Here is a 22,798-nt window from a genome sequence, read left to right as displayed (position 1 = left end):
TACAAGGGATCCCATAAAGTATTGAGCCTTTTCGATTTTAACACATGTACAAATTCACGCACACACAAACCAATCACAATACCAACATATCAAATCACCCACACACTGACCTGCTGTGAACATGTGTTATGCTGTTGTTTATTTTCTGGTCATAGCGGTACCGCCTGTAGTCCTCCATGGCATCTTTGAACGCAATGACAGTGAGCACCACAGCCAGAGGGATCATGGTGATTTCCTTCTGAAAGGCCTCCACCACAGGGACCCAATTCAGCAACACCAGGAACAAGAAGTACAGGTTTGCCGCCCTATAGAAACACTCCTGTTAATAAGGGTCTTTCCAAATTTCATCATATCAGCTAAACATGTTTCAGTATTGGCTGCATGAAATCACACATGTTATGGACAATAATAACTGATTTCTTTCTTATTGTATAAGCATTTAAGTAACAGTCATCTCTGACGTAAGTAAAATCAATGACTTTGTTGAGCTTTTCTCACAGCTGACAGTCACCATTTACTTACTTCTAATTTTGTGCTACAGACTGAACTTGTAAACTTCAGTACAAATCACAAAACCTTCTATGAAGAGAATGAAAAATAAGGACCAACTGGAGTAAAACATTTGTAAACTATAACTGAAGTCTGTTTATGTTGCCTGACATTATTAGCGCCTTAAAATCAGTCAAAATTAAACTTTCATGTTGGTCAGGCCCTAACACCTAACACAACTGCATTCATTCAATTTGCTCAAATGCAGCTCTAAACATGCCTGAACATAATGTCTTACCTGTGAAACTGTTGAAACAGATTCATGGGTATGAAGCTGAGAAGGGTGTACTTGGTAGTACGGATACCATTGCCTTGATAGCCCTTAGAGATGTTGTGGTATTCCGCCTGGTGTGGGCCATGTCGTGCTACTACTGTCCTCCGTTTCCCAGAAAGCCGGTGCCCCGTGTGGTCTTGAGGATCCAAGTCACTTTTTGAGGGCAGCAAGTTAGCAGGAGAGGTCCAGTCCTGCCTTGAATCTGCAGCACTCACCTGCTGCCATCGGTGCCTGATCCAACGGAGGTGCTCCATCGAAGTGCAAGAGATCTGATGGGCTAATGCAAAACAGCCCAGGTCAGGCCCCCACTGCCTCCCCCAGGAATCGTCCTGACACAGAAATAAACATTAGACAAAACAAAACTACAGAACACTGACTGGAAAGAAAGGGCTTTTTATTACAAAAACTGGCCATTAGGAATTAGACTGTACATTAAAATGTATCTTTGTATTCATGCTGATAGACCACCTGTTCAATCATGCTTTATTACAGGTACAATGTCATTGTTACGTGCTACTCACTGAGGTTTTTACAGGCTGCGACCACTGTTTATCTATACATGCTGGTTCACCCACATTTAGTTTTAATATTCACCAATATGGTAAGATGTGTTCACACCTTGCTGTAAAGTGGCAGGGCTGCTGTGAGAATGCAGGAAATATATTTCTGAAATTATGTGTGATCTTTTTTGCATAAGTAAGAATGGTTTTGTTTTACATCTCTGGAGGATTTAATTGCATTTTATTACATACATGTACTTTCACTTCTGTAGTCAGAGAAAATGGGCTACAATTGTGTAAACCATCATACATACAATAATGCCACGTTACAACCCTGCAAGTTAAAATTAGATACAATCTTTTAAAATGTACAAAAAGCAAAAGAAAACTCTTTGCACAGACCCAGATATAATAGACACATTTCATGTGTTTGTCAGTTTCTTTGATAGTTCTGAAGATATCTGAACTAACCTTTTGTAATGAAAGGGTTATGTGACCTTGAAAAGTAGGTCAAGGACATAAACAGTGATCAAATCAAACGATCTAAAATTATATTATGATACAGTCTGATGGAGACAGATGTGGGGGGGGGGGGGGGTATTCCCAAAGAAACATAAATACAGCATCAACCTATGGGCCAATATGGAAGTTTTTTCTTGTAAATGAAGTAAAATCTTATTTGATGATATTTGTCAGGAGGGCTCCAGACAAATTTCAAACAAACTGCCCACATGACTTTGTTACATTATGCATCAATGGTTTTATTAATTAATTAAATAATTAAAAAGTAATCACAAAATCGCTAAAATTTTAATGTATATCTTCACATTACACTAAATAACAGCTACAGTATTCCATTTCTATTACAATCCAAAGGACTGAATGGCCAAAAGCAAAAGTCTAATTACCCCTGATCATTTTTTTTTTCTCAGAGAAAATAACTTCTTTCCAGGGAACAAACTCAAATATATAATAATATATAATAATATGGCATCACTTTGCAAATGTTAAGGTACAATTTCTATGTAGTTACTGAGCTTAACAGAGTGGGGAGAAGAATTCTAATGTAATTGCTTAATAACATAAATAGCTATAATTACTAAATAATGAATAATAACTGTTCTGCAGTCAAAAGACCTACTGACTGACAGTGAATAAATAACAAACCTTACATATGATTTAATCAGTTGTCTGCTCATATAAATGCAGATTGCAGAACTGAGCCAATTCCTCTACATTCTGCTAGAAAAGGAAGTGTTTGTCTAAAATGTCAGCATCACTTTCAAATACTATAATGAACTGCTGGCTTATGTTCACATAGTAGATTTGGTGGCTTTGCTTGATATAGCAGAGTTGAAACTACAAGTAAACGGAAGCATAAAAAGCCCCTACAGCAACTGAAAGAAAAAAAGACATTTCTGAAGTTTGTTAGTGTATTTACTTGCTTGTTTCAGAGAAACAGGCTCCTGGTGTTGTCATAACAAAGCATTTCAAAGCTCTGGCCCACTAACACTATCTACTAAAGCAGGAAAGCTTCACACTATTATGGTCTTTTTTTACAGTCATTTCATTAACAGAATCACTCTTTCACTTTCTGTATGGAACAAATTCTCACAGTTACTTAACCACAGTCCTACACCATGAACTAATTAACCCTTGTCTGTGGTTTGGGTCTGTTGGGACCCATTTACAATGATGCGATTTATTATTATTTTAAACCCAGATTTCTTAGCCTTTGCTCATTTTCTGCGAAAAACGTGTAACACATTTTTAACTGCTTCCCACTGTACACTCCATTTATATTACATTTATATTACACAAAGGGTGAACCTGCGAGGAATAAAAGAGTGGAGGTGCTTCGTTCTCCTCCCACATGGCCTGCTGTTAGTGTGTGTGTATGTGTGTGTATATGTGTGTGTCTCTGTGTGTGTGTGTGTCTGTGTGTGCATGTGTTTGTATGTATGTGTGTGTGTGTGTGTGTGAGTGTTTGGACAGGCTGCTGACTGGCTATAGCTGCTAAAGGAGAACCCTACGCTGACCACTTGTAATCTTATAAACATCTGCCATTTTTACACAAATTTTTATAGCTGTATTGATTCAAAAAACAATAATGTGGTGTGTCCACCAACACCACAAATAAGCACATCAATACCACACGAGGGTTAACAAAATAAGTAGAAGACTGATATGGTCTCGTATACGCATGTGAGGGGAAAATGAATTGTAAAATAATGCAATATTTTGGGGTTATTTTTAATGATATTTTATTACTTATTAATTATTAATATTCTACATGTATTAAGCCCATTGTTAGTCTGATAAGATACCAAATTGTATACATTATTAATTCACACAATGGTTCCACTGCTTTTAAAGACCAAGGTTTTGTGAGGGGAGTTATTGTTAGAGTCGGTTATGGTTAGTTTAGTGGATAATACGCTCACACTTCATGGGGAGAAAGGGGTTTGAACCCCTGTTCAGACATGAATCAAAAATATCAACACCAATGAACTATTCATGACCTTTAACCTTTCTAGTCCTTTCCAAAACACAAAAATTGGCAAAAAGTAGTTTCCCACATAACATACAGAAAAATGTATTTAACAACAAGCTTGACAGATAGCTAACAGGCTAACAGGCTAAAACACACCTTCAGTAATAATAGGCTTTAAGCTGATATATTGAAGGATTCACTAAAACCCTGCAACATACAAAGCAAAGGGTACATTTTGTCTCACATGCTCCACAATGTTCATAAGACAAGTGCAGGAAAGTGAATATTAGCTTGTTTATTAGCCGTTAGCTTGTTGCTAATAGTATAAAGAAAATCTCACAGACTGGCATTACTGTAGAGGTAATATTAAAAAGGTTTCTACATTAAAATGCTATACAATGAAATGTACAGGACAGTTTGTAGCCAGTTTATAGCCTCCTAATAGAATTTAAATACATGTACAGTTTGTAAACAAACTGGAATATTCCATAGGTTGGGGTGTTTTGACTCATTTCTAATGTTTGTAAAGTAATTTCAACAGGTGGGTTGTTGTATACTATAGAGAATATTTTACAATAAGACATATTCCAATACCTGGCATGTCAACAATCATTAAAACTGTGACAGAATCATGCTGTGGCTCAAATACTGTGATAATATCAGGTGATCTGTTGTAACTCCTACCCCTAGTCAATACTGGTATGTGACACCAATACCGGTACACCAGTATAGATGATATATATGGTACACCAGAACCAGCCACGTCATTAAGTACACCATATTCTATCAGCTATACTTACCCATAGACACAGTCAGAAAAAGGTTCTGTGGTACGTTTTTTGTTCATCAACACAGGATACATATTTGTGTCCTTTCGAAGCATAACTTTTTACAAAGGAGCAATAAAATAAAAAAGACTGGGGAGAAGACAGGGTGTTTTGGCTCAACACAGCTTGAAAAATAATACTGCAATGGATTATGGTACAAATATGTTTCCTGACTACAGATAGTGAAGACGTATCCTTGAGGGTACCACCGCAGTGACTGTTCAGTACCTTTTTTCTGAGAGTGTAGGAGCATTTGTAGTTCCACAATTACAAACTCTAGTCTGTTTCTCTGTATATTTTGTTAGTCCCCTTTACCACCCACCACAGAAGGGGTATTATTTATCACCTCACCAAACTGGTGGTCAAAGAACAGTCCATCAACTAAATATAACCAGCCAACAGCATCCCGTGGAAGCGTCCTGTGAGCACTGATGAGAGACAAGAGGATGACAAACTGTGCAGCAACAGATGAACTGCTTTTGTCTCTGACTTCACACCTACAAGGTGGACAAGAGTGGACACGGTGTTTAAGAACTCCAGCAGCACTGCTGTGTCTGATCCAGTGCAAAACACACTAACCTACCACCACAATGTCAGAGTCGCTGCAGTGCTGGGAATGATCCATCACCCTAATAACAGCTGCTCTGTGGTGGTCCTGTGGGGGTCCTGACCATTGGAGAAGAGGGCAAAAGGGGGTAACAAATGATGCGGAGAAACAGGTGAACTACAGTCTGTAATTGTAGAACTTCAAAGGTTCCCTATATGGACAATGAGCGCAGAAAACAAAAGCTGTGTTTAGTGAAGTGGCTGGTCGGTGTAGATGACCAACACTATCGAAAAGGGGATCTTTGATGCACAGTTTTCAGCCTGTTCAAATTAGTGTAGATTTTGCAGTTCAATTCTGGGTTTTAAAAAAATAAAGAAAGATTATCAAAGATTATTAGCATATTAGTTTACCTAGGTGTCTTATAAGCACTATTGGGCTGGAATGCCTGGTATAAGACATCATATGTATGTATATATGCTTTTTAGGCGCTGTTAGGGAAATTAGAGGGATAAAATCATTGCAAACCACAGTCGTCTTAGTCTATTCCTCCTCACTCAACCAAGCCCACAAACCGCTACAAAAAGCCTGCCTTAGATTAGTGTGGACGTCCTCTACCAGCGGTTTTTCAGTGGTAAACAGGCTGTGGGGGGATATTACAGGTATGGGGCCACGGTCGGCTTTTTACTTGATGTACTTTAATAGTTACATGATTAAAGAAGGAACACAGCACGGGCAGAAACCACGCGCTAATCATAAGACAACGTGCCATGAAACAGGCGAGTCATTTCAGTCGAACCGTCTTCCTAACCTGTTGTTCAACTATTAGCCTACTGATTAACACTAAGGAGCCGAGAGCCAAGTAAACGGACAGTAATCCACGCCAGTCTCAATAAAAACAAGCGGCTAAGGTAAAATAAAAGTGAGATAACGTATCGTAAGCGTAGCATATCGTTTATCCTCTTCCTTAATTCAGACTTCCTGCTGCTCGAAAGCTCATAATGTTTCGCAAAAACGTGCAAAATCGAGTTCTATTGTCTCTTCACTTCACTCGGCTCACGGTGACTTTCCCTAGTGAAACATTAACCTTAATACGAGCCCACCGGCTAACTTGACGTTAGCTCCAGCTAACAGTTAACAGCGGAGCAAAATCACAAAGGAGCGGCTCAAACAGCAGCAAACTTTACCGGCTTACTTCATCAGATCTGCCTCATGATCCAGGTGATGTTTTGGTGACACGCCGTGCTGAGCTGGGTGGCGTGTGTGCGACTCCCACCGTCATTTATTCGCTTTTCTCAGCGCTACTTAAAATCCAGATGAGAGGCGACCTCGGCGGAGACTTGCGCGGAACTTCTCACTTCGAGCTTTTGCGCATCAGTACTGGAAGAAGCAGCATCACCCTTGTGGGACCTTCTCGGTTTGAGGGTGGTTCCGTAACCTGAAAAATACATTGGTGTCCAGTTTTCCTACAACATAGTAGCTTTGTTTTCACGGTTCACAGATAAAGGGGAATTTTCTCTATATTTCTGAATAATTTAGTCCTCAAGATGTAAACAGGGTCACTCAGACTGGTTTGGTGTGAAATGGTTCAGTGTACAGAAATGCACTCAGATTTCTTTATAGTGGTGGTGATGGGAACCAGGGGTCATCATGTCTACAACACACATATAGGCATTTTATTAACTTCCCAGAACAACCAGTCAACCTCCACATATCTTCTGAGTTTTTATATGTAATGTTGACGAAGGTAAAATAGTGGTAAATCTGAAAAAAGTTTTGGGGGGGAAACTTTTTTGCCTTATGGAGCCCTGCATGTACACCTCTGCCATGAATGGATAAAATAAATTACAATTATAATAAAATTTAACCCCAAAACCTTATCATAAAACAATCAGACAGCATATATCTAACCATTTCATGAAATAACTTTCTGTGAGGGAGCTTTCAGAGGCATTACACTCTTCAGACGTCTGGTTCCCATCACCACCACTGTGAACAATTGTAACTCGGTAAGTTTCTCTAGAACAGAGCCTTTCAGACCAAACCACTCTAAACGGCTTTGTTTATATCTATGTGGAATTTTTGAGAGCTATTTTAAGGTCATCTAGTGAGTAACAATAAAGTAAGAACTACCTCTTATAATCAGACACCATTTAATTTCCCTCACTGCAAAATCAAAATCAAGTGAAAGAGTAAGTGCCAATGCATATATTCAAATATCATTTCAAAAATGTAGTTCTCATATACAGTTGTATAAAATTTGCACGCCCCTGGTCAGATGACATGTTTGTTAATGTTCAAAGGGAAAATAAGTAACAATCTCTACAGGGAACATACTTTTGGGGAACATTTTAACATGGAATATTGTTTATTTGTGGAATTGAACATATTGGGAAAAATAAATCAAACACAAAATGTGCTTTTGCCTTTGTGAAAGTTACATTGTATATTATACGTTTTCCCAGCCTGTTAAACTCAGAATATAAACAGAATGTGCACTAAAATTTGCAATCTGTTAACTTATTTTCACTGGGTCCTACACTAATCTGCCTCTACTGATTTATTTATTGCAAAATTGAGAAAATGAATGAAAGTTTTATTTATACAGTGCTTCTTTGTGACAATAGTGTGTTTGACTGCAGACTGCTAGTTTTGTAACAACAGCCGGACAATAGACTTTTCCGCATGCTTGAATAAGAGCGCACTTGACCGCCACTACCTTCACACAGAGGAACGATGATTGGGGAAGAGAAACAGGAAATGCAAGAATGGGATTTGGTTGAATGGACTTTTATGTCAAAAAGCTTGCTTTGTTATATGCTGAAATCTCAACTTACCAAATGGTTTCTAAGTTGTTATTTTTTTTATGTTGTTATTTAATTAGCGCATGTGTTTCCTTCCTTCTTTTCAAATCTAATCAAATGAAATCACGTTTATTGTCGCATCATATTTACACAGTTGGAAAGTGAGTGAAAATCTTAGGTGCATAGCCTCCTTATAGAATTTAAATACAAAAAATATGTAAATATCTAAGAAGAAAAACACTGGCTCTGAGGGCGGCACAGTGGCGTGGTGGGTAGCGCTGTCGCCTCACACCAAGGAGGGCCTGGGTTCGATTCCAGGATCCTCTCTGTGTGGAGTTTGCATGTTCTCCCCGTGTCTGCGTGGGTTTCCTCCTACAGTCCAAAAGACATGCAGTCTGGCCAATTAGACATGTTAATTGCCCTGAGTGTGTGAGTGACTGTCTGTCTGCCCTGCGATGGACTGGCGACCTGTCCAGGGTGTATCCTGCCTTTTGCCCGAAGACTGCTGGGATAGGCTCCAGCATCCCCCCGCGACCCTGATGGAGAAGCGGCTTAGAAAATGGATGGATGGACACTGACTCTGAATATACACAATATACACTAATATTGCACTATTCCAATGTAGAGTTGTACAGTAATAAGTTATGAAATAAAACACTATGAAATGTGCTGTTGTACACATTCTGTATGTGCAGTTAGTCTGAGGTAGATAATAAATGAGATGCAGGTACACAGGGATAGAATACTGATAGAATACTGATGTAGAATCTTCCAGATTATACAAGATATGCATAGAAGGTGTGCAAGATGTTAATCTTTACGTGCAAGTACAGAATTGCTAGATTGAAGGTGAAGATCAGAGAGAGTCTTTTGGTGTGGATGAGGTTTAGATTGTCCTTGGAGATTTGCCTATAGTAACAGCATATGCTAATGACCTCACTCATCGCACATCAGCATTTACATCTACTGAGCTCACAATGACTCTTAATAAGTTACAGTTACTGAGTCACCAATAACAAACTAGTGTTAAATGTGTCCAAAGAAAAAACATTTTGTTTTCCTCAAGACATGATCAGAGCCATGTAGTTGCTGACTGTGAATAAAAAGGGTCCACCGAAGAGTCCATTGTCATGGTCAAAGCGGATTAAAAATGTTGTGAAAATAAAGAGAGGACTATCAGAAACAGATGTTCATTTGTTAATAGAGGTTCATTTTTAACCTGCCTGATTGTGCTTGTCATTCATTTCTAAGTCTTATCTCGTGAATTCTTATCTAGTGATATGATCAAATACAGCTAAGACATATCTGGCTAAGCTTTAACTAGCTCAAAATACACCCGCCCATTTAGACGTATGGTGCATGTTTTTAGCTGATTTATTGATTCATTTAAAAAAACTTTTGTAGCTCAGAACAGTGGGCAAACATAAAACTCCCTTTCCTGTCACAATATAAATATTTGTGAACAATATGGCTTGAGCTTATGTCAGCATCGGTTTCCAATCTCCTCAAAATGACAAGCTACTCAGAACAATTTGAATTAAAAAGACAGCCCTTATGACTGGTGCCTAGACCAAATGCCTGTTAGTAAGCATAACCTTAAAACTGCAACAGTATCCATGGAGAGGATTTATTATTGTGCCATAAAAATGATTATCCCATCTCCTACAGCAGTGAAAACTCACCTGCCAGACCTTTAGGATCTATACAATGTAGATTTTCCTACTCTAACATTAAACTAACTAGACACCCACTAAGTGCTTTCTGGGCCTGTTAGGCGTGTCTGAGCATCATGTTGGAGACGGGCCCGGGACTGAGAACCACTGGTTTATAGGCAGTGTCAGTGGACTTCTAAACAAGCCACAAGAGTTAGGACTTTTATTCTCTAACAGACAAAAGACTTTTAGATTGAAATCAAGATCTTCCGGGGTTCGACTGAATAATTTTAAATAGCAAAAACGGACCTAACTTGGGTTTGTTAAGCCTAGGCTTTAGAGCGACTGAACTTTTTTAAACGCTTAATTTAAACGCCGTAAAGCAAAGCATACATGTCTGTTTCTGCACTTTGTGAACCAGAAATGAACGTTAGTGCAAATGGGTGCTCGCTCACATGACCAGCGCGTCAGCTGACTCGACTGAGGAAAGCGGACCTGAGAGCATCATGATAAAATTGCTCGAAAAATTATCTCCGACAGAGTGTCCTAAAGTGAGTACCCCAGCACCGGTGTTGGATAAAGTCTATAAACATATTAGAAACAGTATTCAGCGACAGCAGCATAGTCATACCCGAATGAACCAGTTAACTCAGACGTGAGTCAGAGCTCGTAATAACATTGCCCTACTCCTTCAGTCAGCGGAGCTGTGGCTGTAATGCCTGGGTGTAGCTGATGTGGGATGTGATGTAGAATGTGGTTATTCCGTTACGGTCCTGGAGGACCAGCGTCCAAAGTGGACAGCACAGTGTGTGTAGTTTAGTGATTCCCTGCTCAAACACGCCTAGTAATGATGAGTTGAGCCAGGTGTGTTTGGACGTTAGCCTTCCAGCAACAACACTGCTTCTGGTGCTATTGATGCTCTTTCAAAAAGATCTTTAATATTACAGTAAGAAACTGTAGATGTTCTATCCTTACTGCTAATAATGTGATACTTATATAGTATTCTTGTTGTACTGTCTTAGTAAAGTAACGAGGCGTACCCAATTCAGGTCCTGTAGATCTGCCACCCTGGAGAGCTTAGCAAGACCCCTAATCAGGCACAGCTCGACTCAGGTAATGAAGGCCTTCAGAGGGATCTGAATATTAGAGCCAGATGTTAAATCTGAACTCTTTAGGGTGGTAAACGTCCAGGACGAAGATTGGGCTATACTTCTGGAGCATGTTTTTAAAAAAAAGTGTTAGGTAATTTGTTCTCCAGCATTTATTCATGGGGTTATTCTGCTAAGGACAATGATGGTTAGCTAAGGACTCTTATTGTGAAGGGCAGGAGGATATACCTAAGCTGGGTGCTGAGAGAGTAAGACCTGGGCTGAGTAGTGAGTGAGCTGTTATTAGAGAGTAAACTAGTCTTGTGTATGGTGTGGCTGTGTCCAACAACAGCTGGTTAATAAAGCTCTATGACTCGTGTGAGAGCTGTGTCTCTTATAATAGTGCTTATGTAGTACCGTATAGTAATTGTCTGTTGTACGATTCTTATATTAATCCTAAAGAATATCTGTTAGTATTACTATAGATCATTTTCATAAGGGTCTTGTATTTAAATTCAGCATTAGCTTACATTAAAAGCATTCACACGGTTTGTTTTAAAAGAGAAAATGGACTTGCTGAGCTAAAGCCATTATTTACTGTAAATTATGTAATGTTGTTCATCATTCACATCATTCTCTCGTGTTTGTAGTCAGTCACAATATTGTCATTCCTACTTTCCCAGCTCCTACACAGGTTTGTGGATGGACTGTGTGGCCGGAGTTACCCAAGACGAGTGGAGTACAGTGAAGTATGGAGTCTGATAGAGTGGGGGGAGTTAATGAATTCACTCACCCAACTTTTCCGAGTCGCTGTTGGGAGAATGTCTTCAGATCAGCAGGTTAATGTCTGAATATTCTTTTTGGAGCAAACCGTTTTGTGTTTTATATGTGGTTCTGTATAATTGTATACATTAGTGAGAGCAGACATCATTCCTTTCTGTCACTAGAATGTGAGCCAGATCATGCAGAGTTTCTATCTTCTTCTTCTTTCGGCTGCTCCCTTTAGGGGTCGCCACAGCGGATCATCTGCCTCCATCTTGCCCTATCCACTGCCTCCTCTACTTTTACACCAACCATCTCCATGTCCACCTTCACTACATCCATAAACCTTCTCTGAGGTCTACCTCTTCTCCTTGTACCCGGCAGCTCCATCTCCAACATTCTTTGACCAATATATCCACTATTCCTCCTCAACACATGTCCAGACCATCTCAACCTGGCCTCTCTGGCTTTATCTCCAAACTGCTCCACCTTCACTGTCCCTCTGATCGGCTCATTTCTAATCTTGTCCAGCCTTGTCACTCCCAATGAAAATCTCAGCATCTTCATCTCCGCCACCTCCAGCTCAGCCTCCACAGTCTCCAAACCATACATCATAGCAGGACACACTACTGTCTTGTAAACCTTCCCTTTCACTCTTGCTGCTATCCTTCTGTCACACATCAGCCCTGACACCCGTCTCCACCCACTCCATCCTGCCTGCACCCTCTTCTTCACCTCTTTTCTACACTGTCCATTGCTCTGGATGGTTGACCCAAGATATTTGAAGTCATCCACCTTTACGACCTCTACTCCTTGCATCTTCACCTTTCCACCTGCCTCCCTCTCATTATCATGCAGAGTTTCTATGTTATGTTTAATTTTGGTCAACATTGTTGTCTGCAGGTGCAGGAACTGCTGGGTGATTTAGACTCTGCACATGCAGATGCTATTCTGCAGTGTCTGCATGCCAGACAGGAGGAGATCAGACAAGCTTTGGTGGACAGAACAAATGGAATGTCCAGCACACAACTGCAGGACTTTAACTGGCAGATAAAGGTACACACTGCATGCATTTTAAACAACAGTGCCAGAGTTGACCTGGTTCCAGTTATATATGCCCTTCATTAGCTTTTTAGTGGGATCTTGCATTTTGCAGACAGTGCTGTTTTCACACATAGCTTATTTGCTAAGGCCCTAAAAAGGTTTAGTTTTGGTAACTTTGTGTCTCTTTTGTTTGGTGTATTGGTTTCACCCTGCAGCAGCTAAACTGCACTAAATTATTCTCAGGGTTGGGATGTAACGGAATACAAGTACTGTAAATATGTATTGTCCGATTTACAGTTTGTAAAGGTAGTATTCAGAATATGACTACTTTTGCCATTTTTAGGAGAATACTTTTAGAATACATATCTCTTAAGTTAAAAAATATACATACTGTCTTTAAAAGAAATATGACCAATGCTTGTTTATTAACTATTTTAAAGTCAGCAAGGTGTATAAAGACATGCTCTAAAGAAGATCTCAGTAAATGGCTTCTTTATGAACGCTAAAGTTTCTTCTAAATCCTGAGTAGACTAATAAATCACTGTAATGAGTGAGTTATTAATCTTGGTGTTACTAAACTGCTTTGAGGGATGACTGAACTGAGTATTCTCCTCGCTAGTGGACGTGTTCACAAGTGATGAGCTTGTATATGCATTGGGTTATTAACTGAAACTCACACATGGGATTATGGGAGCAGCAGTAAACTGAAGAAGGCCATGAGAGCCAAAATAATGTTGAGAATTTTGTAATAACTTTTGTATTCATTTGTAATTAAATTATGATTTAATGTTTCTTGAAACATATTAACAAAAAACTTACATTAAGAAAACTACCAACCAGTACTAATGAGGAACAATGGGAATTAGATAAAAACACTGCGTTTTCTCCATGTACTCTAATGTATAATTATTCCAAATGTATTCTAAATGTGTTCTGATTATCTCACTTTTTATGTATTGTAGTGGAATATATGACTATATGACATGTATGACCGTGTATTCAGTATTCAGCCATCACTGCTTTTTCAAAGAATTTAGCAAAACCCTGATTACATATGGGTGTTTGTTTATTGGTCAGAAATCTGAGGTATTCAAGTGCTCTGTTACTTTTACCTTTGCCACCATTTGAGCCAAAAATATGGTTTGTATGAAACAGAGATCCTTAACATCTGTGTGCCTCACAGTCAAAGCAATAATAATACAGTGATATCTGCTTCTTGGTTTGGTTTGTCAGTTTAAATGTAACCAGTCAAGTGTCTGATGCAATACTTTACATGTTTTAGTGCCAGAGGGAAATTTGTTTGAATAAAGTGAATAGAATTACATGAAACATTGTGACCCGATCTTGGATCAGTGTTCCTAGATGCTTGATAATTATGGGCCAGTGTTTTTCTGTTCCATGTTCAATATCTCTACCTTTATTTCTAGCTTGCATTATCCAGTGATAAGCTGTCATCTTTAAACACTCCTCTATTGAACCTCAGTCTGGACCTGAAAGAGAATGGAATCCAGAGGGCTGTAAATATGGAAATGAACAAAGAGGAGCTACACACACTCATCAGTGCATTAGAGGCTGCTAATAAGGTATCATCAGTTTCTTTCACTTTTACTTACATGCACCACACTCAGCATTTTGAGTGCTGCAAACATGTTCATACCTGAAGTTGTTTCTCCACTAATTCTGTAGGTGGTCCTACAGTTGAAATGAACACAACACATGACCAGCTGCAGTTCTCACCCTACTGCGATAGATCTGAAGTGCATGTCTCAGGAACAAGGAACTGTGATCTTTTTTGGGACGCCTCTACCATACAAACAGGATGAGAAACTACAGTCAGCACCTGGCTTTTTCTGGACTCTTTTGTAAGGGAAAAAAACATAGAAAAGAATGAATGTGATCATGTGTATTTATGTACATGTTTAAACTAGTACATGGGTTGGCTTCTGTTCAGACTGATGTCTGTTGGCAGTACAGTAAATAGCCATGAGTCACAGGACCTTGGTATTTTTTTTGCTTTCTGAGAGCAGCTCAGAATATTTAAAAGCAGTGGGAGGGTTCCAACTGAATCAAAGTATTTTTGTTCCTCTTCTTCATTTTTCTAGAACAGATTTTTCTCATGTAATAGCAATCAATTGTATATATTCCTCAATAATTCTGCAACTTTTTTTTAATACAATGTGGTTAATTGTTACTCTTTCCTTATTAAACTGAAAAAAGATTATTTACCAAGATCTGTTCTGGATACAAGAGCAAGAATCTTTTCTGTAGCACTTCAACAAGACTGTTTCACCACTTCCCTGTGTATGTTTTTATGGTACAGGGGCGGGGTGGGTAGCACTGTCGACTCACAGCAAGAAGGTTCGATTCCCCGGCTGGGCGACCAGGGTCCTTTCTGTGTCGAGTTTGCATGTTCACATGTCTGTGCAGGTTTCCTCCGGGTACTCTGGTTTCCTCCCACAGTCCGAAGACATGCAGTCAGGCCAGTTGAACTTAGTACATGGTAAATTGCCCCTGGGTGTGAGTGAATATGTATGTCTCCCTTGTGATGTATCCTGCCTTCTGCCTAGTGACAGCTGGGATAGACTCCAGCCCTGCAGCCCGGGTGCACGATACAGGGAAGTGACAGGTCGCTTAGCACAAATAACTGAGCTGTGAATGGGAGAGTGCAGAGTGCCCAATTCCTAGAGTTCGACCACCATGCAGAGTTTAGTTCCAACCCTAATCTAACATACCTGCTTTGGGTAATGAAGGCCTTCAGGAGCTTCTGAATATTACAGCCAGGCACAATGGATGGATCTCTCTAGGGTGATAGATTTCCAGGACCAGGATTGGGCACCCTAGGGATATTGCATGTGCAAATTTGCTCAACATTAGCACCTTTTTTTGAATACAAAATTCCACAGTCTTTATACTGAGAACAGTGTGCCTGGGAAAACATGCCAATGTTTTGATTAAGCATCTAAAGTGAAATATTAAATTGGGTATAATATCCAGTCTAACAAAGAAGTTTAGCATGAAAGTTACACTCACATTCATTATCATTTGTCTAATATGCTTGCAGTTGAGAGCATCTCTATTTCTTTTGTGCATAAATGAAGGCCTGCTTTAGAGGGGAGCATTCACCCTGCTAAGTGCGTTCTTAAACATGTCAATAATCAGAGGAGAAAGAGAACTCCACAACATAGCCTTTGTGGAATTCAGGTGTGACATTAAGAGGGTTTGCCTGAGATTAAATTTTTAATGGTGTCTGTGAGATCCTAAGAGTAGCAGAGACATCCAACAGGTTTGCATGGTACTTTGTCAAAGAGAGAAGGCCAAGAAGATTTGGAGGAACTGCTCATCTGAGCATGACTTAGAGTACAGTGAAATTCCCTAAATACATTATTTATAGGAGCAGAATCCAGTACTAACATGCTTTCTTCACTTTTCACTTCTGGTATTGCACTCATTGAACTCTCTGTCTATTATGTATCCTACTGGCCTTTTTCCAAGCCTGTTTCCAGCCTCATACTGTTTCTAGCTCTGAAAAACAAAAGCACAATTTGTGCTTTAGAAAGATCGAATGTAATTAAATTCCTATTCAGCTCGTACTCTGATTGGTTACTCTGTAAACTCAGGTTTAGGGTAGATGTGTTGTGTTTGAAAGGTCATGTTTTGGAAAACTGTTTGCAATAATAGTTTGATGTAGTATGTTAAAATTGTTTAACAAACATAACTGTTAAAAGTTACAAATCATATCTTTCACTCCCCAGCACGCACAGTCTGTGTATGGAAACTAAGCTGTAAAATTAGCTTGTTTTGAATTCATTGTTTCTGTGATTTCACAAAAAAACAGCACATTTGCGTATATCTGCCCGTTCAGTCTACAGCAGTTTAACCCTGTTGACTCTTGCTGAAATTGAGTGTTTCAACATGGAGTGCCTTTTGAATGAGGCACAATATATGGCAGCTAATCGGAACAGAGATCTTTACCATATATTAATGTCTTAAAGGTACAGCAACAAAAACAGCTTGTTGAATTTTAAGAGATTAAAAAAAAGGTTAGAAAATGATCATGTAAACATTAATTATTTGTTATATATATTAATTATATGTGTACCTCAAGGAAAAATATAAATACAAAAAAATGAGGATTTAGGCCCTTTAAGTGGTTACCAGCCTATAAACTACAACTGGGAATTCTCATCTATAATGGTATATCTTATAAAATAGTATAGGCAATGAGCATAAGATGTACTGTAGCGTAGGCTCATTGTAGTTTCTGAAGCATCAATGTGAGTAAATTCAAGTTAAATACATGCAAGCAATGCACTACACTCATAGATGCTCTTGGCAGATACACTGCTGCTCAGCTCTGAGCAAGAGATAATATTTTGATTAGAGTTTTCTTTATCATCTTTGCTCCCAGTTCTGGCTGAGCGTTTACTCTATTAAGTGTCAGATCGGTCCATTAGTCCAGCCCTCAGGAGAACGCAAGCCATCCAAGTGTGTGATGGGGTGATGGGGCAAGAATTGATTCTTAAATAAGCTGCATTTTTCTTTAGGCTGGTGTTAAACCCCTCAGCCCTTCTGCTACAGCCCACGGCTGTGTGATATGGATCTTCTGTTCCGTCAGAGGAGACTAATCTAAGTAAAGAATCTTCTAACTCTTCACTCCAGGCCAGGGCAAAGTGAGATGTTATTCTCAAAGAGAGTTATGATGAAAATAACGTTCTCCAGCAGATACAGTATGTCACAGCTGTATAAGTATCTAGTTATGAGTGGTTCTATGAAGCACTCCAACAAATAATAAATGGGAATTAGCATTTAAAGAAATACTCCATTTTCTCCATCTGCCACAACTGTAGCATCAAGCTTGTTACCAGGAACAATAAGAGTGGTTCCATATACATTCATATGCCAAAGTTTGAACAGTCAAATGGCTTGTTTTGTGGATATAAACAAGTTGACATTCTCTACACAGAACAAATTTAAATGACATTTTTCTGCAAATCATGTTTATTTGCTTGCATACTATGTTTAATTTTCTTTCCCTAATATGTTCAATTGATTAAATAAACAGTAATTTTTCATTACAATGTACAGAAGTGTGTTCTCTGTAGAGGATGTGTTGACTTATTTTCACATCAGCAAGATGTCATTTGACCAGATGCACCCAAACTTTTGCATACAACTTTGATAAGATAAGAAAAGGCCCTTGTTACAGCACCTCCCCACTGAGTTATAGCAGGTTTTTTCCACTGGTGGGTGTTTTTCTTTTCGTAAGTACAGAGAGGTATGCCAACAATACTGTCCATGCTGATCAACCGTTCACTTCAGGTTCATAATCTACAGATAAGGTTAAAAATCACTGGAATATTCCTCCTAAGAGACCTACAGGCACAACTGCATAAACTCACAGGACACAAGTGGCACTGGTTTGGTGAAACAGTTTATTAGAATCCTTCAAAAGTTCTCATGGTTTAAGACAAAGGATTCTTAAGAACAACTGTGCTTACTGTGCTTAGGCGTACACACACATACACGCACACACATCTCTCAGTCTCACTCACACTTTCCACTGTCTCACTCATTCACACCAGCATCAGTATGGGAGCACAAAGATAAAGAGCATGAATAAAGAGCAATTTACAGCTATATTACATAAACAGCTTCATCTGAATGATGTTTTAAAGAGACCCTCAGTATGTTTCATCTTTTTTTGGCATCTGCTGTGGTAGAAAACACCAGGCCAGTTATCTTCAAAGCAGGTTATGTTTTTCCATCAAGTCTTCCACTTTGTGTGTAATTTGAGTGTTTATAAGCTTCAAATAGGTGAGTGTGTGTACAGACATGCATATTCTGCTATAACTGTGAGTATGTATATGACTGAGTATGTAGGCCTGTCACCATTATTACATAATAGCTTGTGTTTTCATCAGTTGGGTGGAGGCAAATGCACATAAAGAAAAGCAAGCAGAAAATGCTTTTTGCTGCCTAACTATATGCAGTCTAGGACCAAGCTGGCACTTAAACCAACTACCCTTGTGGTAGATCTGCACATTATTGAGCCTTTGAGGGGAACCAGAGGGCATCATTTGGGACTGGGCTCACAACCTTCTGTTTGCTGGCTTACCACCTCTACCATTAGACCATCAACCACCTCACAAAATCTGATAACTTCTTCTGAATAGCGCTACAAGATGTTTACCAGTGCAGCGGTTGAGGGCATGTAAAATATTTTTTATTTATTTGACCTTTGAAAATGTGCATTTCATTTTTTTTTTTGCCAAGCTTTTCTTTTGGTTTTGCTTAATAACATTTTGCATTATTGAATTGGTTCATTAAATGTGTCCTTTATCTATATCTATGCAGCCCATTTTAGACCTAAGAAAGGTGATTGAAAGAGATTATTCTTCCTTTTTTTCTTCCATTTTTCTATATTGAGTTGGGCCCTATCAAGTACTGAAGCAAAACGGCTAATCAGCTAATTTGGCCACTTCAATCTTGCACTCTAATAGTTGAATTCAAACTATTAATGTTAATTGCAATGATTATATGGTGATAAATCATCAGCTAAAATTTCATAATCATGACAGGCCTACGTGTATGTATTTTGGATTGTGTCTCCGTTCTTAAAATGCCAGATGCCAGCGAAAGAGCCAGTTAGATTTTGCTGACAGTCAATCCTAAAGCTGCTCTTCATAGATTGTCACTGAAATGCTGGAATGTTGCTCTAGTAGCTACTCTGTAACACCTCTATGCAATCTATAGTGTTAATGCAGAGCATTGTACAAAAGCCCAAGACAGTGATATTATCAATATCATGGTAACCTTGAGTTTTCCTTTAGAAAAGTTCATTAACTGATGCTGATACTGTATGTCAAACCCTGTAAAATGTCGCAATTTTGATTCAAAGGCACAAATCGAGCCAGAAGAAGTAACAGCACGTCGATTAGATCTATCTGCTTTTTTTGTTTAGGTTTTTTTTTTTTTTATTGTGTGTGGTGAGCCTGGGTACCACATAAGTCACAGTGCATGTGTTTAAAGCTAAATGTAAAGAGAGATAGACACTCATGTCACAAATCATCTACATTAACATACATTTCTAGCAGAGGACACGTCCTCTCTGAGGTCATGGTGGTCATTCAGTGGTATGTATCCAGTGTAGGACAGGTGTTTGTGGTTTTCTTACACTGTCAAAGCATGATGCTATGAAGAGGAGTGACAGTAAAAATGAATCATTTTGTTTTCTCAGCCATCAACATTGGCACAGGGCTTCTATCAATATAAACTCGCCCTGTTGCAACAAAAAATGGCCAACGACTCTTAGACTTGTTCATCAAAACTGTGGTGAGAAGGCCTGGGTGATATCTACAAATAATTAGCACTTTATTTTGTTAAAAAATCAGCATTATCGATAATCTCACCTCACCCTTACCTGCAGCTTAGGCCTAGTTTTTATTCTTCATTTTGCTTATGTTTTTATATGCTTATATATTTTTAACTAATTGTATGAAAAACTTAAGCATATATTTAATAATTTAATGCTAAATACCAGAACTTTTTTTTTCCTGAAAACTATTCCACCAAAGCTGTTACTGTATTTGTGTGCTCCTGCTGGTGTGCACTCATGCAGATTTGTGTACTAATATCACCTCCTGCTGGAGAACTGTCACTATGCAAAACCGTGATCTAAATGAATGAGTACCAAAGCTACGTTGATATGATTTACATATTTTTAAAAATGAGAAAAGCTTTCTGCTGTTATAGCAGAGTCAATCAGCTATCGATGACAGTGAGAAACCATTTAGTATTATATTGTCTTAATTTACAACTCATAAAAACCACCAGGATAAAGAAATGAATTCACAGTGGTTTGATGTGACACTCCGTTTTAGTGAAACTGAATCATAATTTTTCTCAGTGATGCTGATAGGAACCAGACATCTGAAGAGTGTAATGCCTCCAAAAAAGGTCCATCACATAAAGTTTTTTTACGCCAAATGCTTACATATACACTGCCTGATGCCTCAGACATTGTTTTCATTTGTTTTGATACATTCATGAGATCTCAGTGAAATTAGATTTTTTCAGATTTACAATTATTTTACCATTATCAGTAATACATAGAAAAACTCAGAAGACACATCTAGATTCAGCAGTCATTGTGGACAACAAATAAAATTGCCATATTTGTGTGTACATGTTACAATCCCTGGTTCCAACCACCACTGTGAAGAATTCAGATCCATCAGGTTTCAACAGAATGGTGCATTTCAAATCAAACCACTCTGAATGACTTTGAGAAGAACGCTGGAATCGCCCAAAGCAGAGACACAGGAAAATTTACTCTACAGTAGCTGAATGGCTTGTTACAGATCCCCTAAACAGCAGTGTTAAAAAATTACATTGTATTTTTTGCACAATGGCACATCAAGGGCTCCATAGTTTATTAACCCCCACATTAATGTTTTGTTTAACAGTAAAAGGAAACAAAACATGTATACATATTATTTAATCTGATTTACCTAGCTGCTTAAATTGGTCAGTCATTACTTGTCAGTCATCACTGATAACAGATTCCTTCACCCAGGCCTAATGGTGACATCATCTTTTAATACCTGACTGCTTGATGACAAAAAAAAATTGAGAAATATTTTAACATATTTCATTAGTGTACTGATAGATCCCTGTATGCTGTATGTCAGCTGATTTGTCTGTTGTAAGAAACTGGGTACAAGAGTTAAGCGTGACTGTGAAAGACCGAATTAGTAAGTACTGAACATAGTGCACAAAAAGTGCTAGCACACACACACAAGACTCAAAAGCTGTAATGTCCTTAATTGTCTTGCTTTCCTTGTTCACAGTGATACCTCTGCGACCGTGATTCCACTGTGAACGTACTTTTGCAAAACGCACTCTGTTTCAAAGCAGAGCGAAGTTTAAAAGGCTGATACAGACACTAAGAACTAACTTTGTGAGACGGCTTAAGCTGAAAAGGCTGAAAACACTTTAAATGCTGCTGGGTTGAGCCTTGTTCTTGCTTTGGGGTATTTGAGCTGTGGTGCATTCATGCACGGTGTGTGAAAAGAAGTGTTTCTTCACTACACAAAAAAAGCCTTTACACACCTGCTACGCCCCTGCAATCCACTGTCACATGGAGCAGGGGCCATCATAAAGTGCTGAATTCCAGTGTCCTATTTAAAACTAATTTAAGCTATACTATCTAAATGACTCAATAGCTTATAGAAGGCAGGATAAAATTTTAAATTTGACTTAAATTGCTGCTTTAAAATCATATTTCCCTAATCTGTATATATGTATTTATTTATCACTATATTCCAACATATTTACAGAGGAAAAGACCATGTTGTGACAAAAAAAGTCACAAGCACATGATTGTTGAGAGAGCCTGGCCAGACCTAATGAGTGAATGCTGAGCCAAGTGCACCGCTGCCCCCTAGTGGACATAGTAAAGCCAGTACACAAGGTTGAAGAAGGTGTAGGTGATGGGGAAGATGACACGGGACCACTTGTCAATGGCATTCACGTCCGTCAGATCTGGAATTTTCACCTTCAGCTGAGAGGCTCGTCTCCTCAAGCGGCTTTTCTTGTGTGTGATCGGCCGCTCCAAGGAAGCAGTGGGCCGACCATACAGGTCGCGACCTGTCAGGGGCTTGCGGTACTGGATGCTGGCACTGTCGTAAGAAAACATGGTGTTCCGAGGGTCTCCAAGACTGCCCAACATCTCAGCACCGGTGAGGCGCAGATCAAGATTGGTGAGTGGAATGTTCCCATGGGCGTCCACCTTTAGAAGGGAAAGAGTGAAAGAAAGACGGAGTTTAGGAGAGAGAAGTTGAGGGAGGACAACAACTGGCAGTTTTGATATTTTGTTTTTAGGTGGGGCTATAAAGAGACCACAATTCCTGTTGAGAAGCTAAAAAACACGCTCTAACTAAATGTATTTCCAATTTCTAGGCACATTTTTATTGACATAATTTATCATTTCTAAACTCATTGTAATTGCAATAATTGATAACTGCTGAAGTGATAGAGAAATTGTATGGGAACCAGGGCAAAACCACACCAGGTTCCCAATAGCGTTGAAGGGGCCAGGCAGATTTTCACTGAGGCCAGTCTTCAGTCACTGCCCCAGGACCCGTCTTCTGTGAACCACTTTTTTTTTTTTTTTTTTTTTTGGGGGGGGTGTTTACCCAATTTTCTCCCCAATTTTCTCCCCAATTTAGTCATTTTCAATTCCACCCGCTAGTTAGGACT

General features: G+C 39.0%; 3 protein-coding genes across 6 annotated transcripts in view; 1 reads left to right on the top strand and 2 right to left on the bottom strand.

Annotated features, from left to right (window-relative positions):
- atp10d (ATPase phospholipid transporting 10D) overlaps positions 1-6,576 on the bottom strand; it is a 39,364-nt gene extending 32,788 nt beyond the window's left edge. For 2 of the 3 annotated variants that reach the window (XM_017690489.2, XM_037538697.1), the window contains exons 1-3: positions 6,384-6,576; positions 788-1,152; positions 111-305 (exon numbers count right to left, since the gene is read on the bottom strand). In XM_017690489.2, the coding sequence (XP_017545978.1) occupies positions 111-305; positions 788-1,077 (485 nt within the window). In that variant the 5' untranslated portion in view covers positions 1,078-1,152; positions 6,384-6,576. Of the gene's footprint in view, positions 1-110; positions 306-787; positions 1,153-6,375 lie in introns of all 3 variants that reach the window. The other variant, XM_017690491.2, reaches the window with a different exon arrangement.
- Positions 6,577-9,966: 3,390 nt separating this feature from the next.
- commd8 (COMM domain containing 8) lies at positions 9,967-16,128 on the top strand. Its single transcript, XM_017690401.2, has 5 exons — positions 9,967-10,195; positions 11,416-11,571; positions 12,398-12,550; positions 13,966-14,121; positions 14,225-16,128. Exons 1-5 carry the CDS (start codon positions 10,100-10,102, stop codon positions 14,243-14,245), a joined length of 582 nt encoding a protein of 193 aa, XP_017545890.1. The 5' UTR covers positions 9,967-10,099; the 3' UTR covers positions 14,246-16,128.
- A 3,312-nt stretch (positions 16,129-19,440) lies between these two features.
- The window catches only part of gabrb1 (gamma-aminobutyric acid type A receptor subunit beta1), a 40,612-nt gene continuing 37,254 nt past the window's right edge, over positions 19,441-22,798 (bottom strand). For both annotated transcript variants that reach the window (XM_037538376.1, XM_017690493.2), the window contains one exon: positions 19,441-22,328. In XM_037538376.1, coding sequence (XP_037394273.1) covers positions 21,981-22,328 — 348 coding nt within the window. In that variant the 3' untranslated portion in view covers positions 19,441-21,980. The remainder of the gene's footprint in view (positions 22,329-22,798) is intronic.

Source organism: Pygocentrus nattereri, chromosome 5, assembly GCF_015220715.1.
Source record: "Pygocentrus nattereri isolate fPygNat1 chromosome 5, fPygNat1.pri, whole genome shotgun sequence".
Lineage (NCBI taxonomy): Eukaryota > Metazoa > Chordata > Actinopteri > Characiformes > Serrasalmidae > Pygocentrus > Pygocentrus nattereri.
This window is presented reverse-complemented; position numbering and strand designations above follow the sequence as displayed.